Source organism: Prionailurus bengalensis, chromosome D3 (genome assembly GCF_016509475.1).
Source record: "Prionailurus bengalensis isolate Pbe53 chromosome D3, Fcat_Pben_1.1_paternal_pri, whole genome shotgun sequence".
NCBI classification, from domain to species: Eukaryota; Metazoa; Chordata; class Mammalia; order Carnivora; family Felidae; genus Prionailurus; species Prionailurus bengalensis.
Window position 1 is genome coordinate 40927309 of NC_057356.1, and position 15564 is coordinate 40942872.

The following is a 15564-nucleotide window of genomic DNA, read 5'->3' on the forward strand; positions in this document are numbered from 1 at the left end:
CAAGCAGGCCTAGAAACTCACAGAATTTTTACAGCATATGAGAGTATCCTGGGTGGCTGAATCGGGTAAGCGTCTGACTTTGGCTCAGTTCATGATCTCACAGTTCATGAGTTTGAGCCCCGCATCAGGCTCTGCTGACAGCTCAGAGCCTGGAGCCTGCTTTGGATTCTGTCTCCCTCTCTGCCCTTCCCCCGCTCATGCTCTGTCTCGCTCAAAAATATACAATAAACAACATTAAAAAATAAATTAAAAAAAAAAAGAGTATCCAGTGGCTTGATTTCAGGCCCAGGAAACTTGTTTCTATGATCTACAACTTTCCCTGGGACTCTAGGCGTCTTGCCTCTCCCAGGGGCACTTGATTGGCCAAAAGATTTTACCAGCCTGATGAGCAGAGACCACCTAAAGCTAAGAGTCTTGTGTCCTAGGGGTTTCTGTGGCTGCAGATAAAGGAGCAATGTGCCTGGGCTTCCCTGGAACAGAATGTGCTCTCCATGGGAAGATGCCTGCTTTTCTCCGATGATCTCAGCTTTCAGTGTGTGATCAGTTTTATGTTGGGCCTGTTGTTGCCGGGGAACCCGCAAGTCTGTAAAGCCGCATCTGCTGTGAGCTGAGGCGTGCAGTGAGCGATCTCATTGGGTCGGCCAGCTGCTGATTAGATGTGAATTTTAAGCATCCCCTAGAGGAGCCCCTCTTTAGCTGCAGAGATCACAGGGGGGCCTTGACCTCTAAGCACATCTGGTTTGTCTTTACAAGCAAAAATCAACCCCCAAGTATATAGCTTGGATAGTGAGGGGTAACAGTGATATGGCTGAGATTTATTCAAGCTTACTTTCTACAAGCATAAAAAAATTACCTTTCTGCAGTTTGCTTTTTAGCAACAACTCTCAGTCCATAAGGCACCAGACTGGAGTAACCTGAAGTGGTTTTTCATCTTTATTGACACTCCCTGTCTTTGCACTTCAAATGTACATGTCATTCAAGGAGCCCCACGAGCTGCACAAGCCCCCTGTGCCTTCCTTCACAGCTGGGCATGGGCCCAAGCGAGCGGTGCCAACCAGCCCTGGGACAGCCCACCCTGGAGACCTGAGGTCTCTGGGGTGGCACGTGCCACCTCGGCACTTCAGTGCATCTGAACTTCTCTCCTGCAGGCAGCGTAAATGCAGACTGCGTCCACAGGAACCACTTTGCCGGCCCGCCGCCTCTCAGCCCTGCAGCCCAGCAGCTCTTCTCCATCAGCAAGATGTGGTCCTAGGCAGCAGATTAAGCTCTGCGGTTAGCACCCAACGGGCCCGGCACAGGCTCTGTGAGCGAAGCCGCAGGGGAGGCCCCAGCTCCTCAGGTGTCCAGTCAGAATGACAGAAGGTGGTGGCCCCATCAGGCACATGTGTCCTCACCACCTGCCTGGGAACTCTCGGGTGTGTGGCCTCAGCAGCCAGGTAAGGTCTGTATCTTGGGGGAGGTGTTGGGGCGTCTGCAGAAAACTAGACCAGTGCTCCAGTTACATACATAATAAACTGCATATATTAAAGCTTCCAAGTTCTCACAACTATCTTTCTTCTTCCCTTTCCCCAGGCACCCTAGAGGTGAGAAAGGAAAGGATATAAGAACACCCCACTAAACGTGGAGTACATTTCATCAAAGTCCGTGTGAGCCAAGCGGCCCCCAGTCACCACGATGTTGACGCCATCTCCTGCCTTCAAGTGCACGATGAGGTGGAACGCCCCTGGGCCCCCACAAGTGTGTAGAGCCCCCTGGGGCCGGTGGTATTCCAGGAATTCCCTCTTGTAGCCAGCTGTATGCAGCTGGGCCACACTGGCATTGGAGACCGACAGGACAGCTTCCACGTACGCGTCCCTCTCAGGAGTGAGGGTGGCTGTGATCAGGTAGCGCCCATCGTATGGAGCTGTGAAGATCCCTGGGAGGATGAAGGCAGGCACTTGTCACACCATCACAGGACCTTTGTGACAGGTTATCGGTTAACCCAGATTTGGGGAACTAACCATCTCTGTTTGTCCAGGACTGTCCCAGGAGACCCAACGGGGAGAGGTGGTCACCCAACCTCTAGAAGATAGGTTGCCCTGAGGGGACGTACTTGCACCTGCCCTCCACCCACCCAATGACAGACTTTCTATACTTGCACCTGCCCTCCACCCACCCAATGACAGACCCCTTAGCTGGTCCAGTCCTCACTGTGACACCCCCTGTCTTCTGCTTGGAACATCCAGGAGAGGACAAAACCCCCAGGATGTGCTCTGATGACTAGAACTCTCACCTACGCCCGGAGCAGCCGTCAGAATAACCTTCCCTATGCTGTCATGCGGTGAGCACGGAGAGGACCACCCACCCTTGCTGGAAGAGAGTTCAGCTGCTTTAACATTCCTGGCGATGGGGTACACACCAGCTTCAGTAGTGCTATGTGCATGGCGCAGGTATGAAGACGCAGGGTCTGCTCCTACCTCACCCAAGGTTTAGTGGGGAAGCAGCAGCTGCCCAGATCCTGGTTGCATTTTGGGAGTTTCCTCCATCATTGAGAGCACCCCAGGGCCAACTTAGAATAAGCCTCACAACCTGTGTGCTGGGCACAACATCCACAAAATGCCTGAGTTGCCTCCTGAGGAGGCAAGAGCAAAAAGAACCCATAAAGTTTGTCACTAACCCAGGGAGAGGCCACAGCCAGCCCTCCTCACTTGGAAGAGCCAGTCTCCCTGCACGGGATCAGTATACAGGTGGCATCCATTTGTGGCCAAAAATAAGCAGGCATTCACTGAGCCAGTGGCCCCACAGGTTCTGAGCATGGGGAGGCAGGGGAGGTGGTGGTTGGAGGGAGGGGGATGGCATGAGGAAGGGTACATGGGTTGGTAGATAGACCCATTTACAAAGCAGCAACTGTAGATGCCCCAAAGCCACAAGGGTCGGAGCCTACACCAAACGTTGGTGGGAGCAGCCACTTCCCATAGGCTGTGGGGAGGGCTAGGCACGGACCCCGACCACAGGCCAAAAGTGACAGAATGGAGGGCCCAGGAGCCGAGAAGGAATCTCGTGGACTGCCCTGAAAAATGGTCAGAAACTGCCAGGCCCTGCTGCTCCCTTCCCCAGCTTTTAATGACAAGTAATATAAAGCTCCACAAGTCTTCCTGAGGCACCAGAACGCACGGCCTCCTACGCCGCTTAGAGACTGCCTGTGGGGAGGCCTCACTCGAGGTCACCCAGAATGTGAAAGAAATGTCAGTCACCATCTCTGCTTGCAAACGTCACCTGACCCGTCAGGGTGGACAAGCTGTCCCCACCACCCAGGCAGCATGGGGTGAGGGCCCCAGGGGGAACCTGAGCTTGTGGAGAAAGTGAAAGTCTCTGAAAGCAAAGGCTCTTCCCACACCTCAGCCTGGAGAACAGTAGAGTCCTGAGCTTGACTCCAGTTGGCCTGGAGGACCCCGAGTTCCTTTCCCAAGTTCCGTAGGTAACTTTTATGCTCACTAAAACCTAAGCCTTGTCCTAGGAACAGTGGGATTTAGCTAGATGGCAGGACGGCCGGGCAGGACAAACACGAGAGTGAGGCCTATAATCTCTGCCTGCCAAGGAACTCTGTTCCATCCGCCTCCTTGTAACCTTCCTGACCTCCTCCTGCCCTCACACCTGTGCATTTCCTCAGGGAGGACTGCTGTGGGCACCGCAGCATGCTGGCACTTGATGTGATCAGAGATGGGCCTCCCCAGCTTTGTGAGCTACTCAGGAAAGGTGACTGGGCCCTCGGCACAAGCCCCTGGGTCCTGCTTTACCCTGCCCCAGCCACACCTGGAGCTGTGCTTCCCTCCAGGAAGTGGGGCCCTGACACACCTTCCCCTTATAGAGGAGAAAAGATGCCCATGTCTGGCCTTTCAGGAAGGAAGGCTCTCACTTCAGTCCCCAGGGACAAAGATGGACAGAAGCCCAGGCACAGGTGTGGCGGGAAGGAGGAAGCCAGGGTGACCTCCGTTGTCGTACTGATAATCTGGGCGACAAGACAGATGCTGCAGGCAGGACCCAGGCCCACAGCTAAAGCAGTTCTATTCCAGAGCAGGAGACCCCGCAACCGGGTCCGGTCCCTTCTGGAAGGAGTGCTGTCACCCTTTTTGGCTCTGTTAATGAGCCACAAGCCACTGAAGGAGGCAGGGCAGGGGTGGGCTCTCCCCCATCCTGTCCCAGGGTGTTGGGACAATAGATGCTTAGGAAGAAGATCTCCCCGGGGCTTGGAGGACAGCAGGGAGGGGCCAGGGTGCAATCAGTGGTGGGCAGAGCCTAACAACAGTGCCAAGGACTGGTATGCTGCTCTCATGACTAGAAAAGGTCACTGCACATTCACCCACCCACCCCGCAGCCTGGCAGCTGCAAACTTCTTCACCTAAAACTCCACAAATCAGGGGAGGAGCAACAGGGGCCAACTGGTCCCTCAGGCACCCACAGCTGCTCAGGCACCTTGGGCGTGGCGTCCCCACCCCGCACACAGGACAGGGGGCCCGCTGGCATGTGGAGACCGTGCACCGCCTCAGAACTCACCAGTGTCGGGGTTGTACACATCCCCGTCATTTACCAGCACTTTGTTAAAGAGGACGACACCCCCATCGCTGGGGAAAGGCTTCTGGGTGAGCCCCGCAGAGAAAGACACCAGAGAAGGCGCTGGAGTCCCTGGAGCAGAGAGGACATGAAGTATTCACAGGGGTCAGGTTGCGCCAGTCTGGAGAGGCAGCCTCACGGTGCTGTTTGGCCTTAAGGTGGCAAAGCACTGTGGGACACAGGGCCAGGCCGGTCCTCGTCAGTTTGGGGGTGGGGACGGTGAGCAGCAGGACAAGCACTGTCTGGGAGTGGACATGTGAGACCGTGTGACACTGTGTGTGTGTGTCGGGGGCTCGTGGCAGGCAGGGAGTGGGGAACAGGAAGCTAGGCACAGCCACACCAGGCAGAGACCCAGCCAGTGAGCCTCACCACCAACTCCATGGGCTGGGAAGATGTGTGAGGGAAAAGCCCTAGTCTCAGGCATGACTCAGACCCTCTCTGAGGAGCAAATCTTGGTGGGGGCCTGAGTCCCGTCAGCAGAGGTCTGTCGCTCGGCTGGTGGGCACAAAAGAGCTGGGCCGGGCCTCCACCCACGCTAATAGCTCAGAGGGAGGAGGCCGGACACGCAGGGGAGGGCAGAGGCCACCGAGGAGAACCAGCCTCCCACCAAGGTCTTCCAGCAGACGTACCTGGGGAGGCCACAGGAGGTGAGCTGGGGTATCCTGAAAAACAAAATGGGAGTGGGACATCAAACAGGAGCCCCTCTGTTTCTCCCGGCTCCTCCCACTGTTCTCCTTTAGACCTAGAGCAAGAGCGCCCCTCCCAAGCTGCCCTCCCAGAAACGGGCACAGCTGTACCCCCACTGTGCCTGCTTCCTCACTAGCCCCCTCTCACAGAGCAGAGAAGGTCCGTCAGGGCAAGCTGGCTGGGGGGATCCGAGAAGAAAGTGAGGCTGGATGAGTGTTTGATGGATGCATGGGAGGGGGTGGAAGCATGGATGGACAGGCAAATGCACAGCCCCAAGGAGTATAAACATCCCTAATGCGTATCCTCCTGGGAAAGGCATGTTTGTGGGGGGAGCCCTGTGATCTCTGCAGCTTGGGGTGGGTGAGCAGGACCAAAGGAAGAGAACGGCTGAGGGCAAAGGTGTCTCCTTGTGTTCCCAGCATTGACCCTGCCTGCCTGGCAGCCGTGGTGCTTCGAGGATTTTGGAACTCGCACCCGGAAAGACCCTGCAGCAGACCCCCTAAGGCTCAGGCTGCCCCTCCATCTAGTGTCACCCCCGCCACTTGGAGGTGTCCAGCCGCAGGGCCCTTACCTGGTGCTCCCGCAAAGCCCTCGGCGCTGGGGATGGGTCCCTGCCCCGTCTGGCCATCCACTCCTTGGGGCAGGCCCCGCCCTGACACGCCCATCCTCCCTGGAGGCCCGGCCTCTCCAGTCTCCATAATAACCCCAGTGGAGCCAGGCAGGAAGGGCAGCCCCGTCCAGCGTGGCCATGCTGGTGGGGGCAGTGGCTGCAGGGGTCTCTTGGGTAGGACAGGCTGCTGGCCTGTGGGCAGACGTTTTCCAGGCTCCTCAGGAAGCGGGGGAGCACTTGGCCTCGGCAGAGGGGTTGGCTTGGGATGAGAGGCCTCCGTGGGGGCCTCCACTGGCCCTGGGTGGGAGGGCCTTCCAGGCACCTGTGGGGCCTTCCCTCGCGGTGGGGGCTGCGGTGCTTCTGAGGGCTCCTCCGCTGGGCATTTGGAAAATGGAGAGAAATATGCAGGATTAAAAACCTCAGACTTGACTGCTCAGCCATAGGCGCCTCTGTGAGACTCGATGGGCTGGGCCCCCTGTGAAGATGTGGGCTTGGTAGCTGTCCCCAAAGCATCAAGAGTCACGGGCACTGCCTTGGGCCAGCACAGAGCAGCCACCACAGTGTGGGCAGCATGCCTCATGGCTTCAGAAGGGGGCCACAGGTCAAGCTGACCTTGGGTCACCCAGGAGCCGATAAGAAGAGCCATGGGGACCCCCTGCACAGGGGTGGAGTGGGGGGAGATTTTCAGCCTTCCTTTCTACACAGTAGTCATGCTCTCCAAAACAGCACCATTCTTGGCCCCAGCACCAAAACTTCTGATTTCACCACATGATGATACCCTGGATATATCACAAATTACTGAAAGGGACCTGCTGAGCCCAACCAACAAATGTTCTCCCAAACCAGCTAGTGTTGGGGTCACTGTGGGTGGCTTCACAAGCTGGGACCCTGCCGAGAGCAGCACATGCCACAGTGACCCCAGCTGGTATTAGGGTGCTTAAGCCACCTCAGCAGCAGGCACAGAAACACCCAGCGCCTCTTGCCACAGCCTTATCACCAACTAAGGGGATTTCCACGGGAGGAAGTTTCTGATTCACATTTCCCTGCCCTCATGGGAGGGCACTGTGACACAGCCAGGAGGAAGTGGCTGCCCCTTCCTCCTATGAATACATTCCTGGAACCAGGCTTCCACGAAGGCTTCCTGAGGGCCCACCCAACTCTTCAGTCTGTGTGGTACCTGCAGTGTGCCCAAGTTCCAAAGCTATATAATTAATGTCCAGGCAAAATCAGTGATTGCATTTTGACCCACTGTCTAGTTTTGAAACTCGCTAAGGTAACTACAATAATCAAACACATGTTCCCCTCCCCTTCCGCCACAGAGCCAGGTTGCTCACCCACCTCTGGCCCCCAAGGGAGGCTATTTCTCAAGCAGCCTTTCCTGACCAGTGCTCCATGAGAGACTTCAGCCCTACTGAGAATGATTCACCACTTCCTCAGTCGTCCCAAAGATAATACAGAGCTAACATCTAGATGCAGAGAAGAGAATTCATGTGGTTCCGTGGAATAGCATCAGGCTGTAATTCTCTTCAGAACCACCACTGAGAAGGGCTGGGTTAGACAGAAACTAAGGCAGGTGGACTAAAGACATGTGGACACCAGCCACAGTGGAGGACAGGAGTATGAGAACATGGAAACGCGAAGTCTACGCATTGAATCAAGAAGCTCCTAGCCCCCTTTTCCTGCTCACACCCAGGACACCTACTTATTTATAGCTTAGGTTGGGGATAGGGAGAATCTTCAAAATGACCCTGTAAGAAACCCACCAGCATAAAATCTTATCCAGTGCCTCACCTTTAAATGTGAACCATAGTCAAGATCACTTGATGTACAGAAAACCTCTGATAAGAAAGACCAAAACAGGCCAACCAACGTACCAATGAAAAGGAACTCTGAGGAAACACACAATGCAACAAAATAAAGAGGTAAAACCCTCAAACAGAAGACACAGTCCAAGATGCAAGAATACATTGGTATAAGAAAGGCATAATCAGAGGCACCCGTGTGTCTCAGTTGAGCATCAGGCTCTCTGCTGTCAGTGCAGAACCTGCTTTGGATCCTCCGTCTCCCTTTCTTCCCCTCCCCCATTCACATGTGTGCCCACATGTTCTCTCTCAAAACATTTTTTAAAAAGACATAATCAGAGAATAAGGATGAGCCTTTGCTGATAAAAATATTCTTACCAAAAATAAGCAAATACAATGAAAGAGTTGGTAGATAAAAGCAAGGAAATCTTTCAGAAGGTAGGACAGGAAGACATGGGGTACCTGGATGGCTCAATCAGTTAAGCGGTCAACTCTTGGTTTCAGCTCAGGTCATGACCTCACAGCTTTGGGGGTTTAAACCCTGAGTGCAGAGCCTGCTTGGGATTCTCTCTCTTGCTCTCTCTCTCTCTCTCCCCCACTTGCACTGTCTCAAAGAAAGAAAGGGATGGAGACAGGGACAGAGAGGAAGGAAGGAGAAAATGAGAAAGAAAGAACTTAAAAAAAAAAAAAAAGGTAGGACAAGACAAAATGATGGACATCAGGAAGGAAACAATAAGAAATCTTTCCTGAAAAAAAAATCAGAAAAACTGGGACATAGGATGCTGAGGTGGTAAGGCAAGAATTATCAAATTCTCACACATACACACCATTTTATTTCAGCAAAATTATTGAATAAAAGACCTAAACCAAGATCTAGTCCAAGCACTGAGGAAAAGGGGAGATCCTACAAGCTTTCAGGGAAAAAAAATTAAAGTGTGACTTCAAATCCAAAAGGCATCATCAGGTTTGTCAACAACAGTACTAGAAACTAGAAGACAAAAGAACAAGGTCTTCAAATTTTGAGGGAGAAATTGTTAACCTCGAATTCTATACCCAACCAAAATGTCAATTATGATTCAAGAATAGGTATTTTCAGACATGCAATATTAAAAAAAAAAAACAAATAAACGATCGCCCCCCACCCTTTTTAAGTCTATTTATTTTGAGAGAGTAAAAGTAAGCAGGGGCAGAGAGAGAGGGAGGGAGAGAATCCCAAGCAGGCTCTGTGCTGACAGCACAGAGCCCGATATGGGGCTCAAACTCACAAACCGCTAGATCATGACCTGAGCCAAAACCAAGAGTCAGATGCTTAACTGACTGAACCACCCAGGCACCCCTCAGGCCCCTTTTCTTAAAAAGCTTAGAAAACATACTCCACTGAAACAAGTAAACCATACAAAAAAGAAACATTAAAAAAAAAAAAATTTCAAGACAGGAGAGAGGTTCAAGAAATTTCTAGGATGGTAGTGAAAGAAGTTTCAAATTGAAGTCCTTTAGCAAGTCCAGAGAATAAACAGTCCAGATTGGAGCAAAAAGAGAACTCCAGAAGGGAGCTCATGAATTCAAAAAACAAAAAATGATCTGATACTTTTTATGGTATAGAAAATTATATTGAGAGGGTATCCTAGGGTAAGAGGAATCCATAATAGATACACAAAATCTAGCAAATAATACACTACTACTAATTCAAAGAAAAGCAAAACAAAAAGCAACAATCATATTCAGCTGTACTGAGCTATTTAGCTCATAACAGCATAAATATTGGCGACTGATTGGCTATTGATAACAGCATAAATACTGGCTATTGTGGTAAATTCTAGTGGGAGGTGGGGAGGAGAGGAAGCAGGGGAGATATAAGCAAGCCTAATATATAAACTAATGCCTACAGCTGCTACATGATATATATAATGTCTAAATACTACATATATAATATCTGTATATAGAGAAATCTAAAAGTAATACATGAATTTAGAAACCTAGAGGTAAATATCAGGGGAAAACAGCCAAAAGAATTGCACGTGGCTGCCTCTGGGGAGCTAGAAGTGCCAGGGACGGGGGGGCCAGGGCCTGGTTTTATTATAAATCTCTCTGTACTATTTTATATTTTATAAAACGTACTTGCAGAAGACCCTCCCTGAGCTGCCTGCACTCTGGGTGGGTCCTCCCTTCCCTCCTCCTCACAGGGAGCCCCTGGCTCAGAGCCCTTCCTCCCAGCTGGCCTGTCTTCCCTCTGGGGGCTGCCCCATCCACTCCCTCGGGCCTCTTTCCTTGCCCCCACGGCTCCTGCCCTTTAGTCCAAGTGTATGGGTCTCCATCCAAAATTTAAAAGTAAACACGTCCCCTCCGTCCTCAATGGACTGCAGTCGGCAAAGTACAAGCCCCTCACACTGGTCCTTACTTTCTTACCTGTTCCTACCGCACCCTCCAAACCACCGCTCTTCCTCTGAAAGCCACCGCTGTTCTCCCGGACCCCCCCCACCCAGGCGCTGTCATATTCATTCACTCTCCCTCCCTCACTCCTCAAAAATCTGCAATCGTCTTCCAATGCTTATAAAATCCAATCGAATCTCCTCTGACATCCTGAGTCCCCGCCACCTGCTCCACCTTCTCCTGCACCCTCAGTGTCCTCACTGGTGCCCAGCCCTCCTCTGAGCTTCCCTGGCCACACGCCTTTGCTTTCAGTGTTTACGCTGCCTAAAACAGCCTCTTCCAGCACCCTCACTTCAGTCCCGGTTCAGAGACCACCCACTCAGGGAAGCCATCGTGGATTAGCCCAATAGAGCTTGAATAATCCTGCCTCTGAACCTTGAGGCCCTTTGAGCCTCGGAGGGCTCTTTCAATTTTTTACTATTGTTCCTGTCATGCTGGATGATGAGCAGTTGAGGACACATTTTAATGATCTTTTGTCCCCAGGGTTTGGCATAGGGCCTGGTACACGACATTGCCAACATTTAAGGGTGTGGTGAATGAATGAAGGCTGGAAGGAGGGCAGGCATCATGGGCCACACCTTACCAGCCATTACCTTAGGCATCCTAATTCTGCCAAAAAATCATTGTCATTCTGGGGCCAAATAGGGTAATGCTGGTACACAGAGATGGTGAAGGCTCTTTTATGTCCATCACTCCCTCAACACTCAGGTTTATCACACGCACTGGAAGGCAGAAGGAAAAGAATGAACGAATATTTCCCTTGGGCCAAATATCCCCGCCCCCCACCCCCCATCTCCATGGCGAGCACACCCATGCCTGGCTGGGGGCAACTGACTGCTCCCAGACAACCTGTCACCTCACGGCAATGCTGCCCTGGGTGCAGTCATTTCCCCCAGCCCCTGCTCCCCCATCTCATGCCAGGTGTTTCCAATGTATACGCATTTGTTACAAAGCTGTAACACAGACTGGACAGCATTTTGCTCATTCTGGAAAGATCACTCCTGGCAGCGGATGGCTTTCTGAACTCAACATGTGTTTCCAATTCAGAGAATGACCATTTGAACCGCGTTCTCCCGGAGAGCCCAGAGTTGCTGCCCTTGTGGTTAAGGCGTGAGGCTCACGCAGGAAGGGACGGCGCGGCCCCACGGGTGCTGCCTCGGGTCCGGGAACCTGCCCCAGGCTCCAGTCCTGATGCGCCCGTGTGGCCTCAGGCAGGGCCACAGCCTTCTCCCCGAAGACGGAGAGGGACCGGGGAGGGAAGGCCACTGCTTCTCCTCTAGAGTCCATCTTACTAAAAGCCAATTTCGACTTCACTGCAACAAAGACCTGCCGAAGAAAATCCGCCCTAATCCTTGAGCTGCTAAGAACGTGTGTCTGGCTCCCCTGACAGGCTGTCTCTGCCTCCTGTCAGGGAAGCCTGAAGGGAGGCCGGCGGCCACGAGAAAGTAAACTGCAAGCATGAGGGCCCTTAGGTGTGCCTGGCAGCGTGGTGGGGTCTTGTTACACTGCCAGAGGCCGGGGGACAGACGGTGACCCCGGCTGTCAGAGGCTGTGCCCGGGACCCCGGCCGTGCAAAAGCCACTGACCCCTCCTACCTCATCCACCCCGTCCATTAAACGGGCAGCTCCACGGCGCCCTCTCGTCAACCAGGCAGAACTGGGTGCCAGCGAGACAGAGCGAGGGCTCGGGTGCTCATCCCTAACGGGGACACACGGCGCAGGCGCCAAGTCCGGCTGAGGGGGCATCCGATCTCCCGGGAAGCCGGGGTGCACCTGCAGGCCACAGCCGGCAACAACGCGACCTCCTTCCCGGATGCCATCAAGACGGGATTTCTACAAAAATCCTTCCAAACGCCGACATGCGTCGGGCAAAGCCGGTAGACCGCCACACTGCACGCCCATGAGAATGGGGCTGCCTGGAGGAAGCGGCTGCTCCTGCTCCCCGCAGAAAGACTGAGGTGCAAGGGCAAGGGCGGCGGAGGGGAGGGGGAAGGCCGTGGAGGGCCACAGGTGTGCTCTGGCCTGAGGAGTCAACCTACAGAAAACCGGACTTGTTCTGACCACACCTGAAGGGAAACCAGGTCTTCGCGGGAATGATTCTACTCGGAGCAAATGGTGACCCGGAAGCTGTTGTGGTTTGGGCTGGAAGGAAAGAAGGCCTCAGCGCCTATGAGGAGGGCTGTGTTGCTTACACCACAGAGGGGACAATGAGTCCCCACGTGACCACGTGAGCAGCCCCGGAATCGAGCTAAACAGCGAAAACGGCTCTGCATTTCTGAAAAGTACAACCTAGAGAACACGGAGATACAGACACCTGTACAAATACATCTGAAGTGGGAAGGAATCTGCAATCACAGAATCTCAGGGTTGGGTGGGCAGGGGTTCTCACCTAGCTGAGCCTCAGCATCGCTTGGGAGTTTTTTTGTTGTAGAATTTCACAACCTGATTCTAAAATTTCTGCGGAAGCGCACAGGGTCTACACTCCCAGGTTTTAAGACCTACCACAAAGCTGCATAGTCAAGACTAGAGCATGTCTCAACAACTACAACAGAGTCCCCAGGTGAACTAGCACACACGCTGTCCACGTTTGTTGCTGGTGCGGTGTCCAAGTCATGGCTTTCCTTCTCTCTCCTCTTCTTTCCTCCTTGTTTCTCCCCTTCTTTTGGGCACAGTTCTCCCTGGGTGGTTATATCCTGCTGCCTTTGAGGTGGCCTTCCTTCTTCTTCTGGGACCAGAGCTAGGGGGGGTTGTTTTGTTTTAATAACAAATTTAATTGCAAGTTCCTGGGTCTCACCTCATCCCTGTTGAGCAGGAATCTCCTGAGTGAGCCCAGGAGTTCTTATTTTTCTAAACTCCCAGAGGATTTTTGCATGCAGCTGTGGGACACCTCAGCCCTGAGAATACCATGGTTCTAAATTCAATGGTTAAGATGCAGAAAGGCAGCCGCAACTTACCCCCACCAAAAGGCATTACGAACCCCAGATGCCCGCAGGGTGTAAGGGAGCACATTGCAAGGGTCAGGATGGTCTGAGTATATGCAGTTTATTTTAGGCGTTAGATATTTCTAAAACCCTGACTTGGTCCATCATGCCATCTTGGACCTAAACTGGCCCAAACCCAGCCGATTTCAAGTTGAGGGCATGACTGTGGCATCAGGCCACTCTTCCCCTGGCCAGGTTTTATGGTTAAATATTTAGAAAATCCATGCTTTTTCATTTTTGTAGCATAGCTTGAATTAAGCAACTTGATAAAGATGGGATTCCTAAATCTCTAACAAAACTAAATGAAATGTTGTGCTTAGTATAATTCAAGTTATAAGAGAAACAGCCCTCAGACTTGAGCAGAAGAGCGGGGGGGCGGGGGGGGCGCATTTGAAAAAGGAAGTGATACTCCTGTCACTAGAGTCTGTTGAAACAACATCATGGCATCTAGGCAGGCATGTCCCTTCTTGGAACAGTGACGTAGGGAAAGAGAGCTTCCCTGATGCACAGAAATATTCCTCTGCCCATCATCTCCACCCAGCGGGAGCCCCAGGTGTTTCAACACCAGGAAGTCCCCTCTCTCCTACTGTAAGCAGAAATGCTGGAGTCCGGCCAGGGCTCAGCGTCTGTGTCACACAAGAAGGCTGGGATGTGCCGGCTGTCAGAGAGGGCAGCCAGCCACAGCCTTGCTGACAACGCTCGTTACAGGCCAGGGCAGTCCTCAGGCTCAGGCAGGAAAAGACACCTGTCACTCATGCAGGGAGCAGACCCTGGAGCTGCCCACCACAGAGGAACTCCTGCCCCACAAGATGCTGACCAAGGGAAATGGAGGGGGTGCTGGCCAGAAGCACAGCCTGAAAATAAGAGTGAGCGTGCCCAGGCAGACAGCCAAACCGTTATGGCCACATCAGACAGAAGGACAAAGGACTTAAGAACCACCTTGTCATTTGGAACCTAACTTATCCCCAAGTGCTGAGCTCTTTTTTTTTTTTAATGTTTATTTTTTAGAGAGAGAGAGTGAGCGTGAGTGGGAGAGGGGGAGAGAAAGGGGGACAGAGGATCTGAAGCAGGCTCTGTACTGACAGCAGAGAGCTTGGTGTATTGCTCGGACTCACGAACCGTGAGATCAGGACCTGAGCCGAAGTTGGACACTTAACTGACTGAACTGCCCAGGTACCCCAGTGCTGAGCCTCTTGTCAACAAAAGCATTTGAATGTGAATCCTGAATGCCAGGGAGGGGAGATTTCTAGGCTTTTTACACTTTCTACCTGCCCCCCAATTTAAAGAAAAAGAAAGGGAAAGTGAGAAAACCCCCACTGGCTATCTAGAGCATTCCACAGAGCAGCCAGGAACCGGACACCCAGGGGGGTCTCCTTCCATGTCTGCTGTGTGGACAGGCTGCTCTGACTCCTTTGAGGCTGGATGCCTGGGGGTTTGTAGGAAGAAAAAGGGAGAAAAGTGCAGCCATGAGCAGATTAAACATTATAGGGGTCAGAGGATTAAAATAATAGGTAATACTGATTGAATAAATACGAGGGGCCAGGCACTATTTAATACTCCACTCTTTATGAGTATTAATCCTCTTTAAACAAACTTTTTGAGACCAGCGTCATTATTATTTCCAAGTAACAGATGCAGAAAGTGAGGTAATTAGGTAGATAAATAACTTGCCCGAAGTCCCAGAGAAAGCATGGAAGTAGCTAGGATGGCAAAGCTGAGAAATAATAAGCACTTCCTGGCTCAAAATCCTCTGATCAACATTGGAAAAAAAAGGGGCGGGGGGGGGGTGCCTGGGTGGCTCAGTCAGTTAAGCGACCAACTTCGGCTCAGGTCATAATCCTGAGGCTCTTGAGTTCAAGCCCTGCCTCCAGCTCTAGCCAGTTTCAGATTCTGTGTCTCCCTCTCTCTCTGCCCCTCCCCCGCTTGCACTCTGTGTCTCTCTCTCTCAAAAATAAACATTAAAAAAAAATTAAAATCCTCTGATTGTTTCTCATCATACTTAAAATTCAGACCCTTTACCATAGCCTATAAAATCCTACATGACCTGGTTCCTTCCTAACTTCAATGCCCAGGACTTCCCACCCTCCCCTTGTTCATATACATTATGCGTTTTTCAAACAGGACAAACTCATTACTGCCTCAGGGACTTTGAACATGCTGTTCCCACTGCTTGGACCACTTCCCACAGATCTCTGCAAAGCCCTGCAACGAAGTCACCTCCACTGAGCAACCCTCCCTGACCATTCACCTAAAATACACCACCGTCTCCTGTTCTCCATGAACTTGCTCTGTTGTGTCTTTTCTCGCAAACTGATCACTAGCCGAAATCCGATCAGCATTTAGCTTGGCTGTGCAGTCTGTCGTCCCGCTAGAGTGACATTCACGAGGGCCGGCACTGCAGCACTAGCACACGGCTCAGTTGAAAGCATAGATAGGAATGAATGGGTAGGATGGAGGGGGGCTGG

The 15564-nt window shown here is 52.3% G+C and overlaps 1 protein-coding gene across 2 annotated transcripts in view; it reads right to left on the bottom strand.

Moving 5' to 3' along the window:
* Window positions 1-920: 920 nt before the first annotated feature.
* EMILIN2 (elastin microfibril interfacer 2) overlaps window positions 921-15564 on the bottom strand; it is a 51763-nt gene continuing 37119 nt past the window's right edge. Inside the window, exons 5-8 of one of the 2 annotated variants that reach the window (XM_043558402.1) lie at window positions 5849-6262; window positions 5220-5252; window positions 4534-4662; window positions 921-1915 (exon numbers count right to left, since the gene is read on the bottom strand). In XM_043558402.1, the coding sequence (XP_043414337.1) occupies window positions 1578-1915; window positions 4534-4662; window positions 5220-5252; window positions 5849-6262 (914 nt within the window). In that variant the 3' untranslated portion in view covers window positions 921-1577. Of the gene's footprint in view, window positions 2099-2140; window positions 5253-5848; window positions 6263-15564 lie in introns of both variants that reach the window. The other variant, XR_006293950.1, reaches the window with a different exon arrangement.